Genomic DNA, 18,831 nt, shown 5'->3' on the forward strand with positions numbered 1-18,831 from the left:
CAATTATATGACGTCCGCGGCATATTGTGTTTATTTGTGTCCGATCGCCTGAATAATTAGCTTTGGTAATTGACGGAAATGTTCAATGGAAATATTGTCGTTCAAAACTATGAATGGAAGTTTGAAAATATGAGAAAATTTACTTAAATGCCGGTGTTGCGGGATTTTGTTCCCATAATACACTATAAAACATATACTAGGCAATAAAAAATAGTCCCAAAACTTTTTCAGAGTAAAGAGAATTATATCATTATTATTATAATATATTTTTTCTTATGAAACGCAAGGATGCCTCATAAATGAAACCCGTGTATAAGGATGTTTGCTTTAGATGTGAGGCCGTAAGGCCGAAGCATCGGGGTAATAAAGCCTACTCGCACACGATGTTTGGGTTGCGTGCAACATAATACCACTACACGGGACATGTCTTACTGATGTTACTGATTTAGGCCTTTTACTTGAGCCTGATCTTTTTATGCTCTGCCTTTTACATGATAAGCAATTGCCCAGTATCTTGTAAAACTACAATTAAATGCTACAGGACAATACACACTTTACCAATTTGTTTTGCCATGTAAAATAAGCGTATAACTAATATCTCAACACGAATACGACTAGTGCAGACGATTATGGATGTCGCGGATATAATTGGCCTGCTGGTGGCAGTAGCACTGATGAGAATGAACTATCGCTCAATTTTTCGTTCTAGGCATGTTAGTACTTATTTTAATGTTTTGTTTCAATGGTGATTCCTAATAAGGTAATGAAATTAAAAGACATTTCTTTTGTTTATAAACAAACCGCCTTGGTTAGCATGGACGGCTGAATGTTACTAAAACACAAACAAAATCAACATGTTTTGCAAAATTATAACTAGTTGTTTGTTTAACAAAATGAACGCCTTGTTTTAATATTTTTGTAACATTGTTACAAACAGTAGCGATCTCTTTTTGATTTGCATTTATGGCTTTCCATTCCAACCAAAAGAAAGGTATATCCATCTATTTCACGCGCTCCCCTGTTCTGTGCCATTTTGCACAAAGTTGCACTGGTTTCAACTGGACAGATGAGGGCGCCCTATGATTACTCCGTAAAAATCACTCCGTTTCTCTTTCAATATTAGGGGACTTTTGGAAAATAACATAATTTGTTATCATACATAATTCAGCCGGATATAATGTAATAGAAATAATTATTATCAGATATACCTGGTCCAAAGTGTTAAAGAGAGCAAATGTCTTGTTCTCATTTTTAGAAGGAATCAAACAAAGAAATGGTAATTGTAAAACAAAAAAGATGGCAATTGTAAAACAAAAAAGTTTATTTCTTGTATATGATCTTATGATCTTATGATCTTTTCATGTGATCTTATCAGCCTTGATGTTGTTAGGTTGGGGTGACAGGCCTATCCTCTCCCATGCATTTATAAATAAAATAAACAAGAGTCACCCTTATCCCACGATGCTCACTTGAAATAAAGTTCAACAACAATTGAACAGGAACATCCAGTTTGGCCAGTGCTTTACCATTGCTGCCATAAAGGTGGCCCACATCAAATCATCGCCCCAGTCCAAATCTTAAAGACACTGGACACTATTGGTAACTGTCAAAAACCAGTCTTCTCACTTGGTGTATCTCAACATATGTATCAAATAACAAACCTGTTAAAATTTGAGCTCAATTGGTTGTCAAAGTTGCAAGATAATAATGAAAGAAAAACACCCTTGTCACACGAAGTTGTGTGCTTTTAGATTGTTGATTTTGAGACCTTAGAGCTGAGGTCTCAAAATCAAATTGGTGGAAAATTACTTCTTTCTCGAAAACTACGTTACTTCAGGGGGAGCCGTTTCTCACAATGTTTTATAATATCAACCTCTCCCCATTACTCGTCATCAAGTAAGGTTTTATGCTAATATTTATTTGGAGTAATTACCAAGTGTCCGGTGCCTTTAACAATACTTTTTTGACAATAAATTTACAAATAAAGATTTTTGTGTAAAAATTACCAATATAATTCTGAATTGTATTTATTTACAACAAGAAATATTGCAATGTACTATAAATCATGAATGAATAAATAAAACACACTTGAAAATAATGCTTTTTACAAACATAGAGAATAATATTTTATGTAGGCCTACACATTTAATCACTTGCCAACAACCACTTCTGATGTTTTAACATGACCAATGGAAGATGCCTCACTCGACCAACTGACCATCTCAGGGAATGAAAAATGTGGTAATTCCAAAGGAGTTTAGCCTTCTTGAAAAACACAAGGAAAATGTGATAACTCTAATTATCCTAAGTTGCTTTTTAAGAAGTTGCGTGACTTTTTAGGGTATAGATGGCCGAGTAAGTTTTTTTTCCATTGGGCCATGGAGATACACATATGACCCAGGGGGCAACTGCCCTCCCACAATCAAGCAAAATAGTGGGGGAAATTTGAGTAGAGCAAGAACAAATTTTCACCCAGTATTAGAAATGGGTACAATGTACTTGTTTTTATGTGTGCATTTTTGCTATATTAACTCATCTGTTCCCTAACCGAAGAGTTCCAAAGGCCAGGAAGACCAATCTGATCCAAGTTGAAACATTTGAGCATTGATATACCATGGAGAGGTACACCTTGAGGTTAGAACAAGTTCTCTTGCCCCCAAAACACCAGGAGATCAAGGTTAACATGGGTTCTTTGGCCCTCAATGTCAATGACAAAAACGTTTGCAAGAATCTTTAGATGATGTGTCACATATTGTGAGTTGTTTGATGCAACTGATTTCCATTAAAAAATGTATTTACTCAACCTCGCAGATTTGACTAAACTCTATACCACTTCTATGTTAAAATCACATTCTGTGAGAATCAATGGTATTTTAACACAGCCCATTTGAGCAAAATGTTGCAACAGTCGCAAATGACAACATTATTTGTGGAATAGCATTACACATTGAACATCTACCATGAGACTTTTGTAACATTAAAGCAAGTGTAAATTTCATAATTTTTTTTAAATAAAACCGTATTCCCTCTTATTATGTAAACCTTGTATAATAACTTACTTGGTAAAATGTAATAAATTTTGGGTGGAACAAAGATAAAATATTACAAATATAAACTTTCCAAATAATTAACCAAAAAGTCTCGAGCGAAATGCTCGTTTTTTTTCAAGGGGGGGGGGAACCAAGTATGTAATGCTCTGTGATGTAAACAAACCTGCACATGCCCAAATGATGGAATATGAGGGCTCACAGGTCCACAGTCCCGAGGCCAGTAGTTTTAGTGACTGCAGTCGACTGGACAAATCCAGCAGTCTTTTATTTTTTTCCATTGAGTAATAAAGCCAAAATGTGTAATTAAAAAAACAAGTTATGTTCAATGTTGACTTTGAGTCTGACAAACTACTTTCAATTATTTTGAGTAGGCCTAATGAAGTATGTATACCCAAAAAGGAAAAGGAAATAAATCGTCTCTCATAACATAATGATTTTTCAAATCAAAACAGTTTGGATGTTTTAAAAACTGTTCTGGTCTTGTCAAAACATTCTTCGATACCATTATTTTTTAGCAACAATCCCTTTGGTCTTGTGACCCCCCCCCATCTTGTGGACACCCCCCCACACCTTGTAAAAAAAAAATACATTTAGGATATTTAAATCACTTTGGAGTCAGAACTGATTAGGATCATCACTTTCTGATGGTGTGCTTCATGAGGAACCCTGGGTCACCATACTTTTGGTTAACGTTTTTTTCCTTCTCAATTTATGGTTTGATAATAACGGTTACATTGGTTTGATTCTACAATCAGACTGTTCTTTAAACGTGTATAATCACTGGGTTTTCCCCTTGTACGTTTTTGCTTACTTGCAAGACAGCGCTCATTTTCATAGAGATGCTTAAGCACACAAATAAGCTAAACACAAACAGATTTGCTTATACCAGAACAAAGGTAACGAGCCAAATCACAATATCATATTGTCTTTGACAGGTTTCATGGTTAGATTTGCTAAGCAGAAAAAAGAATTGTCTCCTTAAGCAAGGCACTGACACCTCCTTCACATCTAAAGGTTTCCTTTAAACAATGTCATTTGTTTTGGATGTAAAGACAGATCTGCTCAGGCAGTGGTTTACATGTGTGAGAAGCAATGGCGATCTTGTTGGTAAAACAATCAATTTCATGCCTGCGTGTCTGCTGCACGCCCAAAGTTTTTGCTACTTCCCGCTCTAAAGCTGGCGAACATTTTTGAGTAAGTTCACAAAAGATCACCATCCAAAAGCAAATCTTATGACAGAAACTTGTTAAACTGAGAAGACCTTCATCTGTGAAGAACACATGTGAAAGCCAAGTCCAATTAAAATTGTCTTGCATAAATCATCAATGTAACTTCTATGAGCTCTGGTAATCAGTGGGCAAGGGTTACAGTGGAACTACACCACACTTACCAAAATGCTACAGCGAGGCCACATGTAAATTTTCACTAGTAACCTTGCCCCAAGCAAGGCTATAAGCCACTCTTGCTATTTAAGGGGCTGCTAGAAGAAAATATTTTAGATAAAAATTTAAAATAAACTCAGGGGAGCTAAGGGTAGTTGATATTCCACTTAAACAGGTCTAGATGGTAGGATGGAGGGAAACATGCACCAGGCAAGGAGTTCCAAAGAGATGCAGTACGTGGAATAAACCTGTTGGAATGGCTCCTTGTTTTAGATCTCAGCAAAGCAGGACCACCATCATCAGGGAGAACACACTGTCAACTCATCATGAGCAGGACTCAAAATTCACTCTGGACCGCAGGCCCTAGGCCTATGGTTTAAGCGATCGGGCCAGTCAACTTACATATGACCGTACATGTCCAGCTGTCTCGTGTTTTTGAATAATAACAACTCACTGCATTTTTAATTTAAACTGATAAATACAATATCTTTTCAATTCTATTGAGCATTGCCCCTAAGAAAAATGATCTTCTCTGTGTACTTGTTCCAAAAACAGCTCAATTGTGAAACTGTGTAGATAGTGTTCTCCTCATTATGATTCCAGTCTTGTAACAAATTATGTAGCCTTAAACGTTTTGAGCTACAAGCCCTGCACAGGCCTTGAACTACGCTCTTGAAGGGGCACAGCAATTTTCCTTCTGGTAAGGGGCACCTCTATGAGGACAATGTAAATTTGTACAGGAACCTTGCAGAGGGCACCACAGCTAAAGCACAGGGCACCACAGCAAAAGCACAGGGCACCACAGCAATTTCGAGGCCTGCCTGCAGTCTTGTGGAGTTTCTCCACCAACCTCGAGCCCTGGCTGTAACCATACCTCAATGTTGATATGATTTCCTGACAAAGTTTTCGGGGTTAGAGTTTAAGAGAAAAGGAGACACCGCATGAGCAGCCGTTTTCAGACATGGGGATATTGATGACCCTGAAGGCAGAGCGGATCAGTTCCTCGTGGTAGTCCACGGTGGCTCCTTTGATGTACTCCAGCGACACCTCATCAACGATCACCTTCACACCGTCTCTCTCAAATATCCTAGAAACACCAGGAGGAAAGATGCTGTTTATTTCAATACAATCATAACTTTGTGAGGATGTAGATTAGAAATTTCAAATCAATCATACATGTAACTACCTTTATTTCGAAAAAACCACCCCATCTAAAAGCTCAACCAATCCCAACTCTCACACAGTTTAATCAATTAGGCAAAATAATATATTTATCTGTACAGTTCCATGCAATTTGCCAACGATTTGACAGGGTATTAGCTTATATAAGCTTAGCTTATTATGGTGACATCATGAGCGCCCAAGCTACATGTACTAGACTTACCCACTGAAGGCCCAATTACAACAAAAAATAAAAAAATCATTTCTTGTTTATTTTAAATCAAGCCCATGGTTTGAGGGTAAATTTTTGTTTTATGGCTACATACAAAGTGAGGATCTGAGAACAAAAGAGGTCCACAAAATGTAGGGACTTTAAAGCAACCGCACAACATCGGTAAACAGTATTGTCCAAAGGCCCACACTTCGTGTATCACAACTTATTTATAAAATAACAAACGTCCTGTGAAAATTTAGGCTCAATCGGTCAACAGAGTCGGGAGAAAATAACGGGAAAACCCACCCTTCTTTTCGCACGTTTCACCGTGTCATGACAATGTTTAAAATAAATCCGTAATTCTCGATATATAGATATCGAGTATTGATAATTGTTTTAATGTTTTCTCAAAAGGTAAAGCATTTCATGAACGGAATAATATTTTCAAGAAAAGTCTTTCTGTACCTGTAAATCTGTTTCTTAAAACACTATAATGTGGACTTACACCCTCACATAGTGTTATTTACAGTGATGAAGAATATGATTTTCCCTTACAAAGGAATGTCCACACTGACTGCAACACAGAGCATGCATGTGTGTGGTCTGTTCACAACCATAACACAGCATGTATAAAATTAGACTGCTAACTCTGGTGATTATAAGCACAGAATGATGTGTGCCTACGGCTGAAGCAGTGCCATGAGACTAGGCTTGGCTTAACTCATGAGATGGGGCATAAGTTAACCCATAAAATGGGGCCTAGCTTGACCCATGAAATTGGGCCTAGCCTAACCCATGAAATTTGGCCTAGCTCAACCCATCCCTCCAAAACCACCACGGTTGACCAACCTGGCAGTTACACGTATATTAAATTCTTCCATACCTGTCATCTTCCTGAATGTTTTGCTCAGAGTCCAGGTTAAACAAACACTGGAAGCCAGAGCAACCTCCTCCCTCCACAGACACTCTCAGATGCTGCTTTCCTTCATTGATCTTAGCAAGATGCTAACAAGAAATTCAAAACAACAAGTTCAATATCAACGTTACTTCCATAGTAACACCATGTGTAGGCTATATATCCACTTGCTGGGAATGAGCATGTTCTTTTAAGAACTTGTCTTGCTATTATTATACTGTGGAGTAGATTACTTGCAAGACAGCGCCCATTTTCAGAGAGATGCTTTAAAAAGCACACAAATAAGCTAAACACAACAGATTTGCTTGTACCAGACGTGAGAACGAGCCAAATCACAATATCATATTGTCTTTGACAGGTTTCATGGTTAAATTTGATAAGCAGAAGAAATTGAAATTGTCTGCTGAAGCAAGGCCCTGACACCTCGTTCACCAAGTGTATATATCCACTTGCTGGGAAGATTATGTTCTTTTAAGAACTTGTCTTATTAATATTATTATACTGTGGAATATATTTTTGTGAAATTCTAAAAAGAACTGTCCTTCTTATTTTAACTACTACTACGGAAGCTAGGACCTCGGCTGGGACTACCAGTGGTACCTGCGCTTAGTGGATCAAAATTAATTTCACTGCTGCGGGGTAAGTTCTTAATTGGTCTCAACATTTCGACTAGCTTACTGTAGGTAACTTTAGGGGGCATTATAGTAGGAAAAAAAATTCTCTCTCTTTCTCTATTCATGTAGAACTTGACTGCCTAAGCATGGTTTATACTTCCTGCAAATGGGGAGCGCATTTGATGTAAAAACTCTGTTTTTCCTGTGAGTGAGAATTGCAAGAAGAGCACAAACTCTTATGAATTGTTTGTTGAAATTATGCACATCATTTTCCAAGGGGGAAACAAAAATATTAATAAAATTAATAACAACAATATTCTCACCTTGGCACAACTGTCGGTGATGTTTATATCCTTTGCTGTTGATTCTGCTTGAGGTTTTGTTGAGAGTTGTCTTGTCTGATACAGATTGAGATTGGCATAACTTCTGAAGACCCTGAATAGCGGAAACAAGAGAAGATACTGTAAACAAACTACACAAATGGATACAGTTGAGGGTGCAAATCGTGGCTATCAAAAAGTGGTTCCCCCCTAATAATTTTAGACAGGTGTGTCCCTTCCAAGTTTTAATTTAAAAATCTTGATCACCGTTGGGTTTTTTTTATCAGAAATTTTACAAACAAAAAGTAAAGTCAGTTATCATGCACACAACGTTCACAGCTTTTGTACTGTTTATCCAAAAGCCAAAGTCAGAATGAGTCTGAAAAAAGACAGTTCCAAAGAAGTAAACCACACAAGGGAACTTAGTGACTAGTTTAATAACTTTACAATTTCAATGAATTTTGAGTCAAACAAAGACTGAGTGTTAGTGTTTGACAAATTTATTAACTTAAGCAGGACTTGAACTTGCGACCTCCGGATTAACATGCCTATAGCACTAGAGTATCAACACACTGAGCAATTTACCCAGCCCTAATGTTGGTGGCCACCCTAATTAATGCTTTGATAAATGATAATTCACAAATGCCCAGGCAAAATAATATAAACATAATGGGTGCGTTCGTTTAGCTTCCCCGGGGTCATCGCCCGTCTTCCCCAACGTGCGTTCGAATAGCTTTTGACGTCATTCTAGGGGCTCACCTAGCCTTGCTCAAGGCAGTCGAATTATTCACTCCGAAAAAAGACCGCCGCTGTATAAAAACCCACCCGTATTCAATGTGCGTAAAACCCACCCGTATTCACTGTGCGTAACATCGCACGACACGATGCCCCCGTACACTATCCGCATGCGGAGGCCGTCAGGCCGACAGCCTTGTAGGGTCTGGATTGAAGCCACTGACCTCATTACTGTAATAAGCAAAGAGTTCCCACGGTCAGCTCATTACTATAATGCCCGCGAAAGATGAGACATGTCTACATCATCACACACCACCACCACGGACGCTCAGCGAGCATGATAGGCGTGTGTGATTGGACGTCAAAATGAATAATTCATTTGCCTCACATCCTGTGTTGTCTGATAGGTCTGACGAACGATATACATATTCATGAGCTGCATACTAGCATATCCTAGAGCCCCCCCCCCAATTTCGTCCACTATTGGAATTTTTTCAATACAACACATTAAAACGGGAAGATACAGACCCGACAAGGCTGTCGGCCTGATAGCCTTGATCAAGGCTGTTGACGTACTGTTCCCCGGCCCGGTTCGCTGCACACGCATGCAGTGCATACACAAATGTACATTACCATACATTGTATAGCGAGAACAGTATAGCGTAGTCGTGAGTACGGTCGTGTCTTTCTACTTTCAACCTCGCACACGTGGCTCAAACAACAGCCTTGATGGGTTTGTAAAGCTTTATCGGAATTCCGATAAAAGGGTATTCATGATGTGGGCGTGTCATTCTAAACATTGGCCAATCACAGGCGCGATTGAGAATGACGTATTACTGCAAGCAATCATGCCACGTCCATGCATGCATGCGTGTGTGTGTGTACGCTGTACGCTAGCTGTATGGACATGTACTGTAATACGTGCTTTTTATAGCAGTGTCGGGAGCGTGGTGTGTATATTAGCTATGATTGTAAGGGGTCTGAATGCGCTGCCGGACGGGTGAGCCGGACAAGACTCGCCCGGTCGGTAATGGTGTTGAACAACTTCGAACAACTTCCGTTGTCTTGCGTTTCATTATAACACGAGGACTAGCATCATAATTACAACGTAGCTGGTAGATTTGTCCCTGAATTGAAAGCTGCTGTACTATAAGTGTAACGTTGTAGTGTAGTACTAGTAGTATGGCAAGAGTTAGTTTATGAAATTGAACTTTACTTGTAGTTGTTGTTCAGCCACATGTTCAGCCACACGCCATCTTCTACCGTCTGGTATGTTTTCGACAACACATATTTTCGATCCCCAACTTTGATTTACCGCGAGAAACGTAATAAATAATAAATGTCTACATTAAGACAAAATAAACAGCTGGGTTTCTTATCTCATCTGGTCTGTGTTTGTGCTTCAAGGGGATGGGGTGTGTTGTACTGTCATATGCCCAACACCTAAGAATTCTTACCAAGTAGCCATCTTGCCGGAAACCCATGACACCTGGATACTTTTTTAACCTTTCTCAAACACATTTCACATGTTCTAATTTTCTTCCTTCTATTTCTAAACCCATGATTGATGCATTAAACGCGGTTGTTATATTTTGTTGAAAGTTTCTGTAGTTGTGTTGCAAATTATACACCACTGATTTCCAGCGACTTACTGTTTTGTTTTACTATTACTAGTAGGGATTTCTCCCTCGCCCGCCGCCATTGCAACTACAACCACGCACGGTTTGTTTACAGCTACGTCGACGAGCACGTGTGTGCGAGTGCTTGCAGAACGTTGTGATTGACATCGCAGCGAGAGGTTATAGGTCAACCAACAACCAATGAGAACGGGTTGTTAGTAAACATTAGCATAATGAGCTCCGCCCTAAATTTTGGCAGATACAAAACCATCAAGGCGCTACTTAACAAGTACCCATGTACCGTAAGTGTACCGTATACAGCTGGTACATGTACATGTACAGTACATATGTGTGTACATACGCTGTATACGTATTATATGCACTGTGTTATGTATGGGGGTGCACTGGTGGAATTCAGTGATGGGGACTGGGATTTTGCAGATCGCGGCTGGCTGTAGCGCCTTGATCAAGGCTATCGGCCTGACGGCCTCCGCATGCGGTTAGTGGTGTACGAGTGCGATGACTTGTGTGAACAGTATTCGTGCGATGTGACAGTGTGTATACGGGTGGGTCATTCGGTGTGATCGCACACACCATGCACAGGGTATACGGCGGGTGGGTTTACAGCTGCGTCTTTTCGGAGCGAATAATGCAACTGCCTTGAGCAAGGCTAGGGCTCACCCAGGTCAGCCCCCAGTGCCCTGCTTGTGGAGTGGGTCACTTGGGGGCTGGCCCCAGGTAAACAACGTCGAGCAGTGAGTGGTTGTTCGTTTAGCTCTTGTCAGGGGCTCACCCGAGTGAGCACCGCGGGGTAGACCTTGGGAAGCTAAATGAATGCACCCACTGACACCGGCAGCAAAAGTCAGAACCTAGATTGGAACAGTTTCGCTAGGGCGCTACCACTTTTTCATTCGATATGAAATAATATAATAATAATTAATAAATAATAATTGTAAAAATGAGTGAAAAAGTGGTGGAGCCATCCCGGAAAGTTATCCCCTAGGTTTATTTTGTACCTCCGTCCGAGCTCCATGCATGGTCTGGTTATTAACTTATGGTCAGACAAAAGACATGAAATTGAAAGAGCATGACACAAACAGAACCATCCCATAGAGAAAACCCTCTCTCTATGTCAGATCAATTCAATCTCTTTTCCTGTGCCTAATCTTGTTGAATATAATAACTGTACTTGATCTTGAGGTGAAATAACACTGACACGACAATCCATGCAATTGCAATGACTGAAGCCCGGTTCATTTCATACTTCATGCGAATGGGCTAAGCTAGCTGAGCAAACAAAATTACGTAATTAAAAAAAAGGAAAACATTTCAAGACAGGCAAGATTTGTCCCTCTCAGTCTCATTTTCAGCCATGGTGGTTAGGTTAGCTGAATGCTTAAACAGTCTATGACACTGAAACATGATATTCATTTTATGAGTAATCGCCAAACTTGAAACAAAAATTAAATAATTGTACGTCCTTACCTTCGACTGAGGGAGCCCACGTAAGCGGCCATTTTGTTTGTTATGATCGTGCAGCAGGAATAGCAGCAGTCGCCGTTTAAAACGCTGATGACATGCGAGAATCAGCCTCCTTGCCAAAATTAAAAATCAATCATGACCTGCCGTTTAACATTACAAATGCCAGCCCAACCACACACACAAAAGAACACCAACCGTGACAAATCTAAATTTTCAACTTCTTCCTTAGATACCAGATACAGACGTAATCAATTTCACGAAAAGGTGGAAAATTGAGTTATACAGCCGAGAATTTGCATGCCTGGATTATTAATGTTCAACAAAATTTGCAAGGTCATCCAGGGGCATTGTGGGATCGCGTAACAGATTTCCTCAATTTTTCTTTATCCGAGACGGTTCTCTACGCCTGCCCCATCTGTCAGCGATGAATATGCCAAAATAGAGACGCTTTTTACAGCAATTTCGCCGGCTCTCCGGCCCCCTGGTCTACATTTTCACCGAGCAGTGGAATCAGTTGTCACCGGTGCGCCGGGAAGGAGATAAATTGCCGTGAAAATGGTGGTTTTTAACGGTACTATTCGGATGCGAGTGTGCGAGGCCGTGGACTTAAAACCGACCGATTTCTCCACCCGGCACAGCGTATCATCGAAAGACTCAAAGAAGGGAGTTACAGTGATAGACCCGTACATTATCATCACTGTCGACGACCAACATATCGGGAGGACCACGACCAAGCAAAAGACGGTCAAACCTTCATGGAATGAAGACTTTGATTCCAAGGTCCAGAATGGCGAGAGTGTTTTACTAACTGTGTACCACAATTCCATTATTCCACCAGATGATTTCGTGGCCAACTGCACAGTTCCCATCGAGGATCTGTTGCAAAATGGAGTAAATAAGAATGGGGCGAGCATCTCTGATATCTGGGTAAGAATCGGGTATCCTTCTTCCTTGATCAAGCTTTCTTTTGGAGAGGATGCGAGCTTCCACTGCCTGTGTACCCGTGGAATATGTGTTTTCTTGCTGATGATATGGAAGAGCTGGTGGAGTGGAATTTATACAAGTTGTTGGAGCTGTGAGATTTGCTGATGATGATAATTTGAGAGTAACTTCTTGAATCTGAGTCTGATGGAAGTGGAGATGTTGATAATTACTTGATGAAGTATGATAATGATGATTTCATAATGTTTTTTTTTTTGTGAAAGTGGCTGTGTGTTTGATTCAATAGATAATAAAATTGCATCGGGGATAATGAATATTGTTTGGTTTTACCTTTAAATTAAGCTGATGTGTTAAAAACACTGTCCTGATGTCTAATGTATGTGGACAAAAATCACAACTGAGTATTAACTATTACTAATATCAATGCATGTGGTTTTTCTTTTGCACACAGGCATGACAGGACTCGTGTAAAACAGCGCTTTACGCACATCGGCTTAAAATGTAATACCAAATAATATGTGTGTTTGCTTGTTGAAGGGAATTCCTACACCTGTCATACTTGAGCTTGCTGAAAGCATGTTAAGTGATTACTGCCAGGAGTGGTGAATTCCTAATCATATGTCTGAATTACAAATTGATACTATTGAACTTTCAAATTTCAATTGTTTTCAACCTAGTCACATATTGGCCCCTACCTACTGGGAAATTATACACTCAAAAAGGTTCAGATTACATACAACAACATTAAATTCTTGATTTAACACAAAATGCTGGATTGATTCGGTCCATCAATTTTACATTTAGAAAAATGTTGAGATTGAAAAATACTTGTTCACACACTGCATGCTCAAAACAATTAAGTAGCAAATAAATATTTAGTATAAGACTTGATGATTCCTTTTGCCAGGCCACTGAAAGTGAAATAATTTTCTAGTGATGATGATCAACATTCAAAACCTTGGTAATTAGTGAAAAGTTGGCTATGACAAATGATTTACAACTTAATTGCTTTCAAACGGGTGGTGGTGTGTTAGGGGGGAGGGGTGCTTCCTTTGTATGAAGGGGGGGAGATTGATGAGTATCTGAGTAAGTTATGAAAATTGGGACATGAGTAACGTACATAAATCAATAAAACATAGTGATGCAGGGATTCTTAAGAAAAATGACTCTGTGAATCCAATTGCTTTTCACAAATTTTAGCCCTGCATCATTTCACAACTGAACAATCTTGTGGTAGTCATTTGGTGGGTTCACTGGGTTGGGGGGGGGGGGAAGTAAATAAAAAACTAGCATGCCCCTGTACATTATTAAGAAAACACACACATAGCTATTTATACATTTATAATAATAAATTGATGCGGTTCTAAAAATCTTCTGCAAACAGAAGCATTAAAATGCAATAATTTTTTTTCCAAATGTTGAAGACTAGTGACCAGTGTAACACTTTGTGCATAATTACATGTAGGTTCAAATGGGGAGTTGATAATTTATACTCGGTACTAGGCCTACAGTGTATATTGTTTTACAACCCAGACCCACCTTTTCTTGAGACAGAAAGGAGGAATCAAACTAAACAAAAACTGTATCCCTAATAATTCCAGGTGGCATTTTGTTTATTGTTTTGTCACTACTAAGCTAATTCAAAGGCCTTCCCCTTGAATCAGGTCAATGTCCTGGCTTTGCTACCAATTAAAAAAACAAATTCTGCATTGTCAGCTGAGTATCGGCTCATCCTTCAAATCATTTAGTGACAGTGCTGAGAAAACATTTGGGAAATTATACCAAGTTTTTTTGGAGAACTGCCTTCAGTTGCAAAGTTAAATTACCTGATATAAGAAACATAATTTATAACCATCTAAAGTAAAGTCTTATTTGAGTACTGTTGTGAAAATCAAAAACTTACTCTCCTGAGGTCAATTTCTCAAAGAGTTAGGACTTATCCCTTAAGAGATATAAATAATGTATGGCTAGTCCTAAGTTAGGACGAGTTACTTGTCCTAACTCGAGATACATTGTAAGACTAGTCTTTACTCTTTATGAAATCCACCCCTGAGTCTATACTGACCACTAAAATAACTGGCCTCTGGTCTACAGTGTACAGTCCACTGTTAAATTTGAGCCCTGCTCTAACCTGGAGTTTTAAATTCCTTAAGAAAAAATTCCTGTGAGGTCGAAAAATTAACCTTTTTATCTCATAGAGAGAATGATTCAAAAAGCATCAAGAATGGCAGGAGAGCTTTTTGCCAAGGATTTTAGCTATTATAAAATGCAAAAAACAACTTTGCCAATTTAAAAAAAAAGGTAGGCCTAAATATGGAATCCCCAAAGGGTTTTTATGTGCACCAAGCTAAAGAGTGTGTGGTCTCCGAGACTGTATGCCGGACAGTCTCCTAAAATAGACTCATTGGATAAAGCGACAATGTAAAATAAAATGTGTATATTTTTTATGTATTTCCTAAACCTGCATTTAATTTTAATACAAATATGTATATGTACACTAGGTGACATTTCTTGTCTGGGTGCGAAAAATTAATAGTTACCCGGTTGTCCGGGGAAACAAAAAAAAACATCCAGGATCAAAATCGGTGATCAAAACATTGATGCCTGTCGGACAACCTTATAAAATAAAAGTAAGAATTTAGGCCTACATGTACACTGCTTATTATTGTGCCAGCTCCAAAGATCATTTAATTTTTCCACATAAATTGCTTCAGAAAGCTTCATGGACCATTGATGAATCTCTCAACCATATAAAAGGTATTGCACAAAGTACTTTCAGGCAACCAAACTCACTTGCGTGCAACCTAAATTTTCAGTTGTTGGTTGCCCTGGGGCAGCCAGCAAAATTGCTATAGTTAACCAAAAGTCTTTTTCTGTTTCAACATTTTGCTTTATCCATTGTAAATATTTCCTCTCCTTAACCAACACATTTTTAATCCTGTATATTTTCCTGTAATTTGACCTTTGGTCGCCATGGGAATTTTGTTTTTAAAGAATAAGATCCAATAATGAACGAACAACCAAAGTAAATACAGTCGTACAGCCTACAGTACAGGTTCATGAGCGCTATACAAATTAGCATTAACATCAAACTACTTAATGAAAACATTATGTAACAGGCGTGGGTTGTCGTTATGACACACAAGATGCTGAAACTGCTGACATCATTCAGGAACTGTTGCTTGGTCATTTTATAAAATATTTGATTTTTATTACTGCAATGGTGTCAATACAATAAAGAATACAAGTTACTTGACAATCTTTCCTCACTATCTTACAATCTTAAGATTTTATCAACAACTACAACAATGTACAATACATGTATCCCACTCCTCTAACAGAGCGACACTCCTCCCATCATGATCTTGTCATACCGTCATAAACTTGAATCTTCAATTTCAAGTTAAAAATGTGTTAGCTGTGAATAGACAGGCACGGCTTGGTTTGTTTTTTATTTATTGCAAGAGCCCACAAGCAGTCTTACTCATTATGCATAGTAGTCCTCAGTCTCACATTTATGGCAGTGACACACTACTTTGTATCTGACTCCTTGGATGCTAGGTTTAAGAACATAAAATAACAAGGTTCTCCCCTGGCTCCCCTGGATTTCTTTTTTTTTAAATGGTGGGGCTTTTCAGACCAAAAGTTTTACCGAAGCAAGGAACAAGGTAACCCTCCCCTTTTTTTTAACTTGATGATATTTGTTTGGTTTTTAAAATCTAAATTTTCTTTTTATCTCTTAAATATTCTAATGAACTTCTTTTTTTTTTTTTTTTGGGGGGGGGGGGGGGAATTGGCCAATAAAGCTGTGTGTATTGGCTTGATAGCTAATGTATCGTAGCTTGGCTGTTAATTTTTCAATTTATATACACTTGTCATAAAAAATCTCTAGCAAAATAGTCCTGTTTGTGGATGATGAAAGTAAATTTATTTAATTTTCTATTTTTTTGAGAGATGTTTCAGACATTACATTTTACATTACAGACGAATGAAAAAAACAAACTCAGTTGTCAGACATTACATTTTACATTACAGACGAATGAAAAAAAACAAACTCAGTTGTCATTTTTATTATTCACACATTTCCTTTGGTTCTTTCATTTCATCAGCCTATTTTTAAATTCCTTTTAAGTCAGAAACATTTATCGATATTCTATTAAAGTAATAATTAACAACAGTTACAGGAAAAGACGGATACATGTATATGATGGCATTCCTCACAGGAAACCGAAGCTTGTGAAATGACTCTGACCACCGTTGATGACAACAAATCAGACAAAAACTCAACTTCTAACTAAAGTAAACAATGAACAGATGGGTTGGAGTATAGGCAACCAGCAAAACGCTGACAGCGAAACCTGGTTACATAATATTACCTCTTGCCAATTATTTTTGTCACAACTGCTGGGAAAGATTAGGTGGTGCTGTTTGGGGAAATTAAAGTTAATGGACCTGGAAAATCTGAATAAATCACCAGAAGTTAAGAGTTTATGGGAGGGTAATCCTTTGGTAATTACTCAAGAAAGTAATGACCATTAAAACTTCCTTAGTAGGTAGCACTGCAGCTGTTGATAATGTGCATTTTGTAAAATAATTTCCTTCAAATGAATGTGGTTTTAGAGAGAGGAATTCAACAAAATCTCAATCTGAAAAATGGTTCTGCATGAAACGTTTCTCAGATTGTGTATTCCAATAACGGAGTAGGCCTATTCTTCCTGCGTGGACATACATTGTACGTGTACATGTATAGCAGCTCCAGATTTTCGGCAATATCTAAAAAATGCTACCTCATAGAAAACAAACTTTTAAATTTTAGTGTTATTGTATGTGGTTCCAAAAACAATTGCCTTTATTAAAGGCAATAAAAGAAAAAATTACAATGTATCAATTGAGAAAAAAGAGGATTGTAATATAGTTGATTAGACAGAGTGAATTACAGAGAAAATTTCATTGTCATGATTGTGTGCAAAGTGTGTAGGCCTAGTTGTGTCATACGTATGAGATGATCTGATTTATGATTTATTATGAATACTGCAAGTGATAATGATATGTTCATACACACCTCGGGAGACATTCCTTAAGACTTGCACACAAACAAGTAACCAGACCCCCTGTTCAACGTGCATGTTGGTGTTGCTTCAAAACTTTTGCATTACAAGCTAGAGCGTCCCTTTGGGGTAGTTAGTGACCATAAAAAACTTGGTTTTGTTGGGAGGAACAATGTAATAGTGCCCCCCCCCCCCATTTCTATCATACTGTAATCTTAGTGTTTTCGGGAAACAGACCTTTTTCTTGGTGCAGCCATCTAGAAATTTCTCCATCTATATCAATGTAACCATTCCGAGGCTGGAAGAACAAAATAGTCTGGTTCCTATTTGCATAATGACTGTTAGCATTCATTATTGTCTAATTTGATACAAGGAACGTGACCAAGATGGAGGCAGCATGATAAAGGTCTATTCTTCCACCTCCTTGGGAGAAGAAGTGAGACAATATCAGGGATAGCAGGATTTTCCATATTTTCTTTCCAAAACTGGGGCTTTCTGGACCCACATAGCATACTGAATTAGTCAATTAAGTTCTTTGAAAAAATTCTCTTTTTGGTTTGCACCGTTTATATTGGTTAGAAAAAAAGTCCTACTGAACAATTTGGAGCATTCTGTATGGTTTTCTCTTGATGTTTTTAGTGATTTTATTACAAACCAACATTAAATTTGTTTGCATATCGGCCAACATTTGCGCGAATCGTCAACAATTTGCGCGAATCGGCACTCAAATCACGCTTAACGGCCCGTATACACTAGCTTGTGCATGAGGAGAACCCTGTACTTGATCATATTTCCCCAGGAGATTTGTATAGTCATAAGACAGTGTTAATTTTGTGTGTGAACAATGTAAATATACATGAAATAACAAACCTGTGACAATTTGGGCTTAATTGGTTGTGAGTCAGGAAAAAATATTGAAAAACCATGCACATTTTTCAGCATGTAAACACATTGTCCTTATAAATTTTGGTTGTATACAGGTTTTCAGATACAGTAGACTGGAATATGACATTGTTTCAGAGGGAAATGTTTAAAGCGTTGCTATAGAAATGTGGCTTGCTGTTATCAGATAATGATCAAATGTTGAGTTTCCCGTAACAGTATGGCAATTGTCAAATGACCAGTATCCTCACTTGGTGCATCCCAAATTCGCAACACGCAATATAACATACAAAATGTAACAAACCAGTTAAAATTTTTGTCTCAATTAGTTATCAAAGCTGCAAGAACATAATTTTTAAAAATCCCATCCTTTCATATTCAAGTTTTTGGGTGAAAAATGAACCCTTTCTCTAAAAATACATTACTTCAAAGGGTGCAGTTTCTAACGACGTTTTTTTTAAATATC

General features: G+C 38.3%; 2 protein-coding genes across 3 annotated transcripts in view; one reads left to right on the forward strand and one right to left on the reverse strand.

The window, feature by feature from the left end:
* Positions 1 to 2,011: 2,011 nt before the first annotated feature.
* On the reverse strand, positions 2,012 to 11,819 carry LOC139934573 (iron-sulfur cluster assembly 2 homolog, mitochondrial-like). Its single transcript, XM_071928852.1, has 4 exons — positions 11,497 to 11,819; positions 7,661 to 7,772; positions 6,691 to 6,812; positions 2,012 to 5,519 (listed from the first exon to the last, which is right to left on the reverse strand). The coding sequence occupies exons 1-4, from the start codon at positions 11,526 to 11,528 to the stop codon at positions 5,345 to 5,347; spliced, it is 441 nt and encodes a 146-aa protein (XP_071784953.1). The 5' UTR covers positions 11,529 to 11,819; the 3' UTR covers positions 2,012 to 5,344.
* A 172-nt stretch (positions 11,820 to 11,991) lies between these two features.
* Positions 11,992 to 18,831, forward strand: part of LOC139934540 (calcium-independent protein kinase C-like) — a 98,277-nt gene continuing 91,437 nt past the window's right edge. For both annotated transcript variants that reach the window (XM_071928807.1, XM_071928799.1), the window contains exon 1: positions 11,992 to 12,420. In XM_071928807.1, the coding sequence (XP_071784908.1) occupies positions 12,049 to 12,420 (372 nt within the window). In that variant the 5' untranslated portion in view covers positions 11,992 to 12,048. The remainder of the gene's footprint in view (positions 12,421 to 18,831) is intronic.

Source organism: Asterias amurensis, chromosome 1, assembly GCF_032118995.1.
Source record: "Asterias amurensis chromosome 1, ASM3211899v1".
Lineage (NCBI taxonomy): Eukaryota > Metazoa > Echinodermata > Asteroidea > Forcipulatida > Asteriidae > Asterias > Asterias amurensis.

What these genes read in the sequence shown, in the direction of transcription:
- LOC139934573 (XM_071928852.1), bottom strand. Translation starts at nt 11,528, where the DNA reads ATGGCCGCTTACGTGGGCTCCCTCAGTCGAAG. An exon ending in GTGGGCTCCCTCAGTCGAAG is followed by an intron (nt 7,773 to 11,496) that starts GTAAGGACGTAC and finishes TCCGCTATTCAG; the next exon opens with GGTCTTCAGAAGTTATGCCA. An exon ending in AACATTCAGGAAGATGACAG is followed by an intron (nt 5,520 to 6,690) that starts GTATGGAAGAAT and finishes TGGTGTTTCTAG; the next exon opens with GATATTTGAGAGAGACGGTG.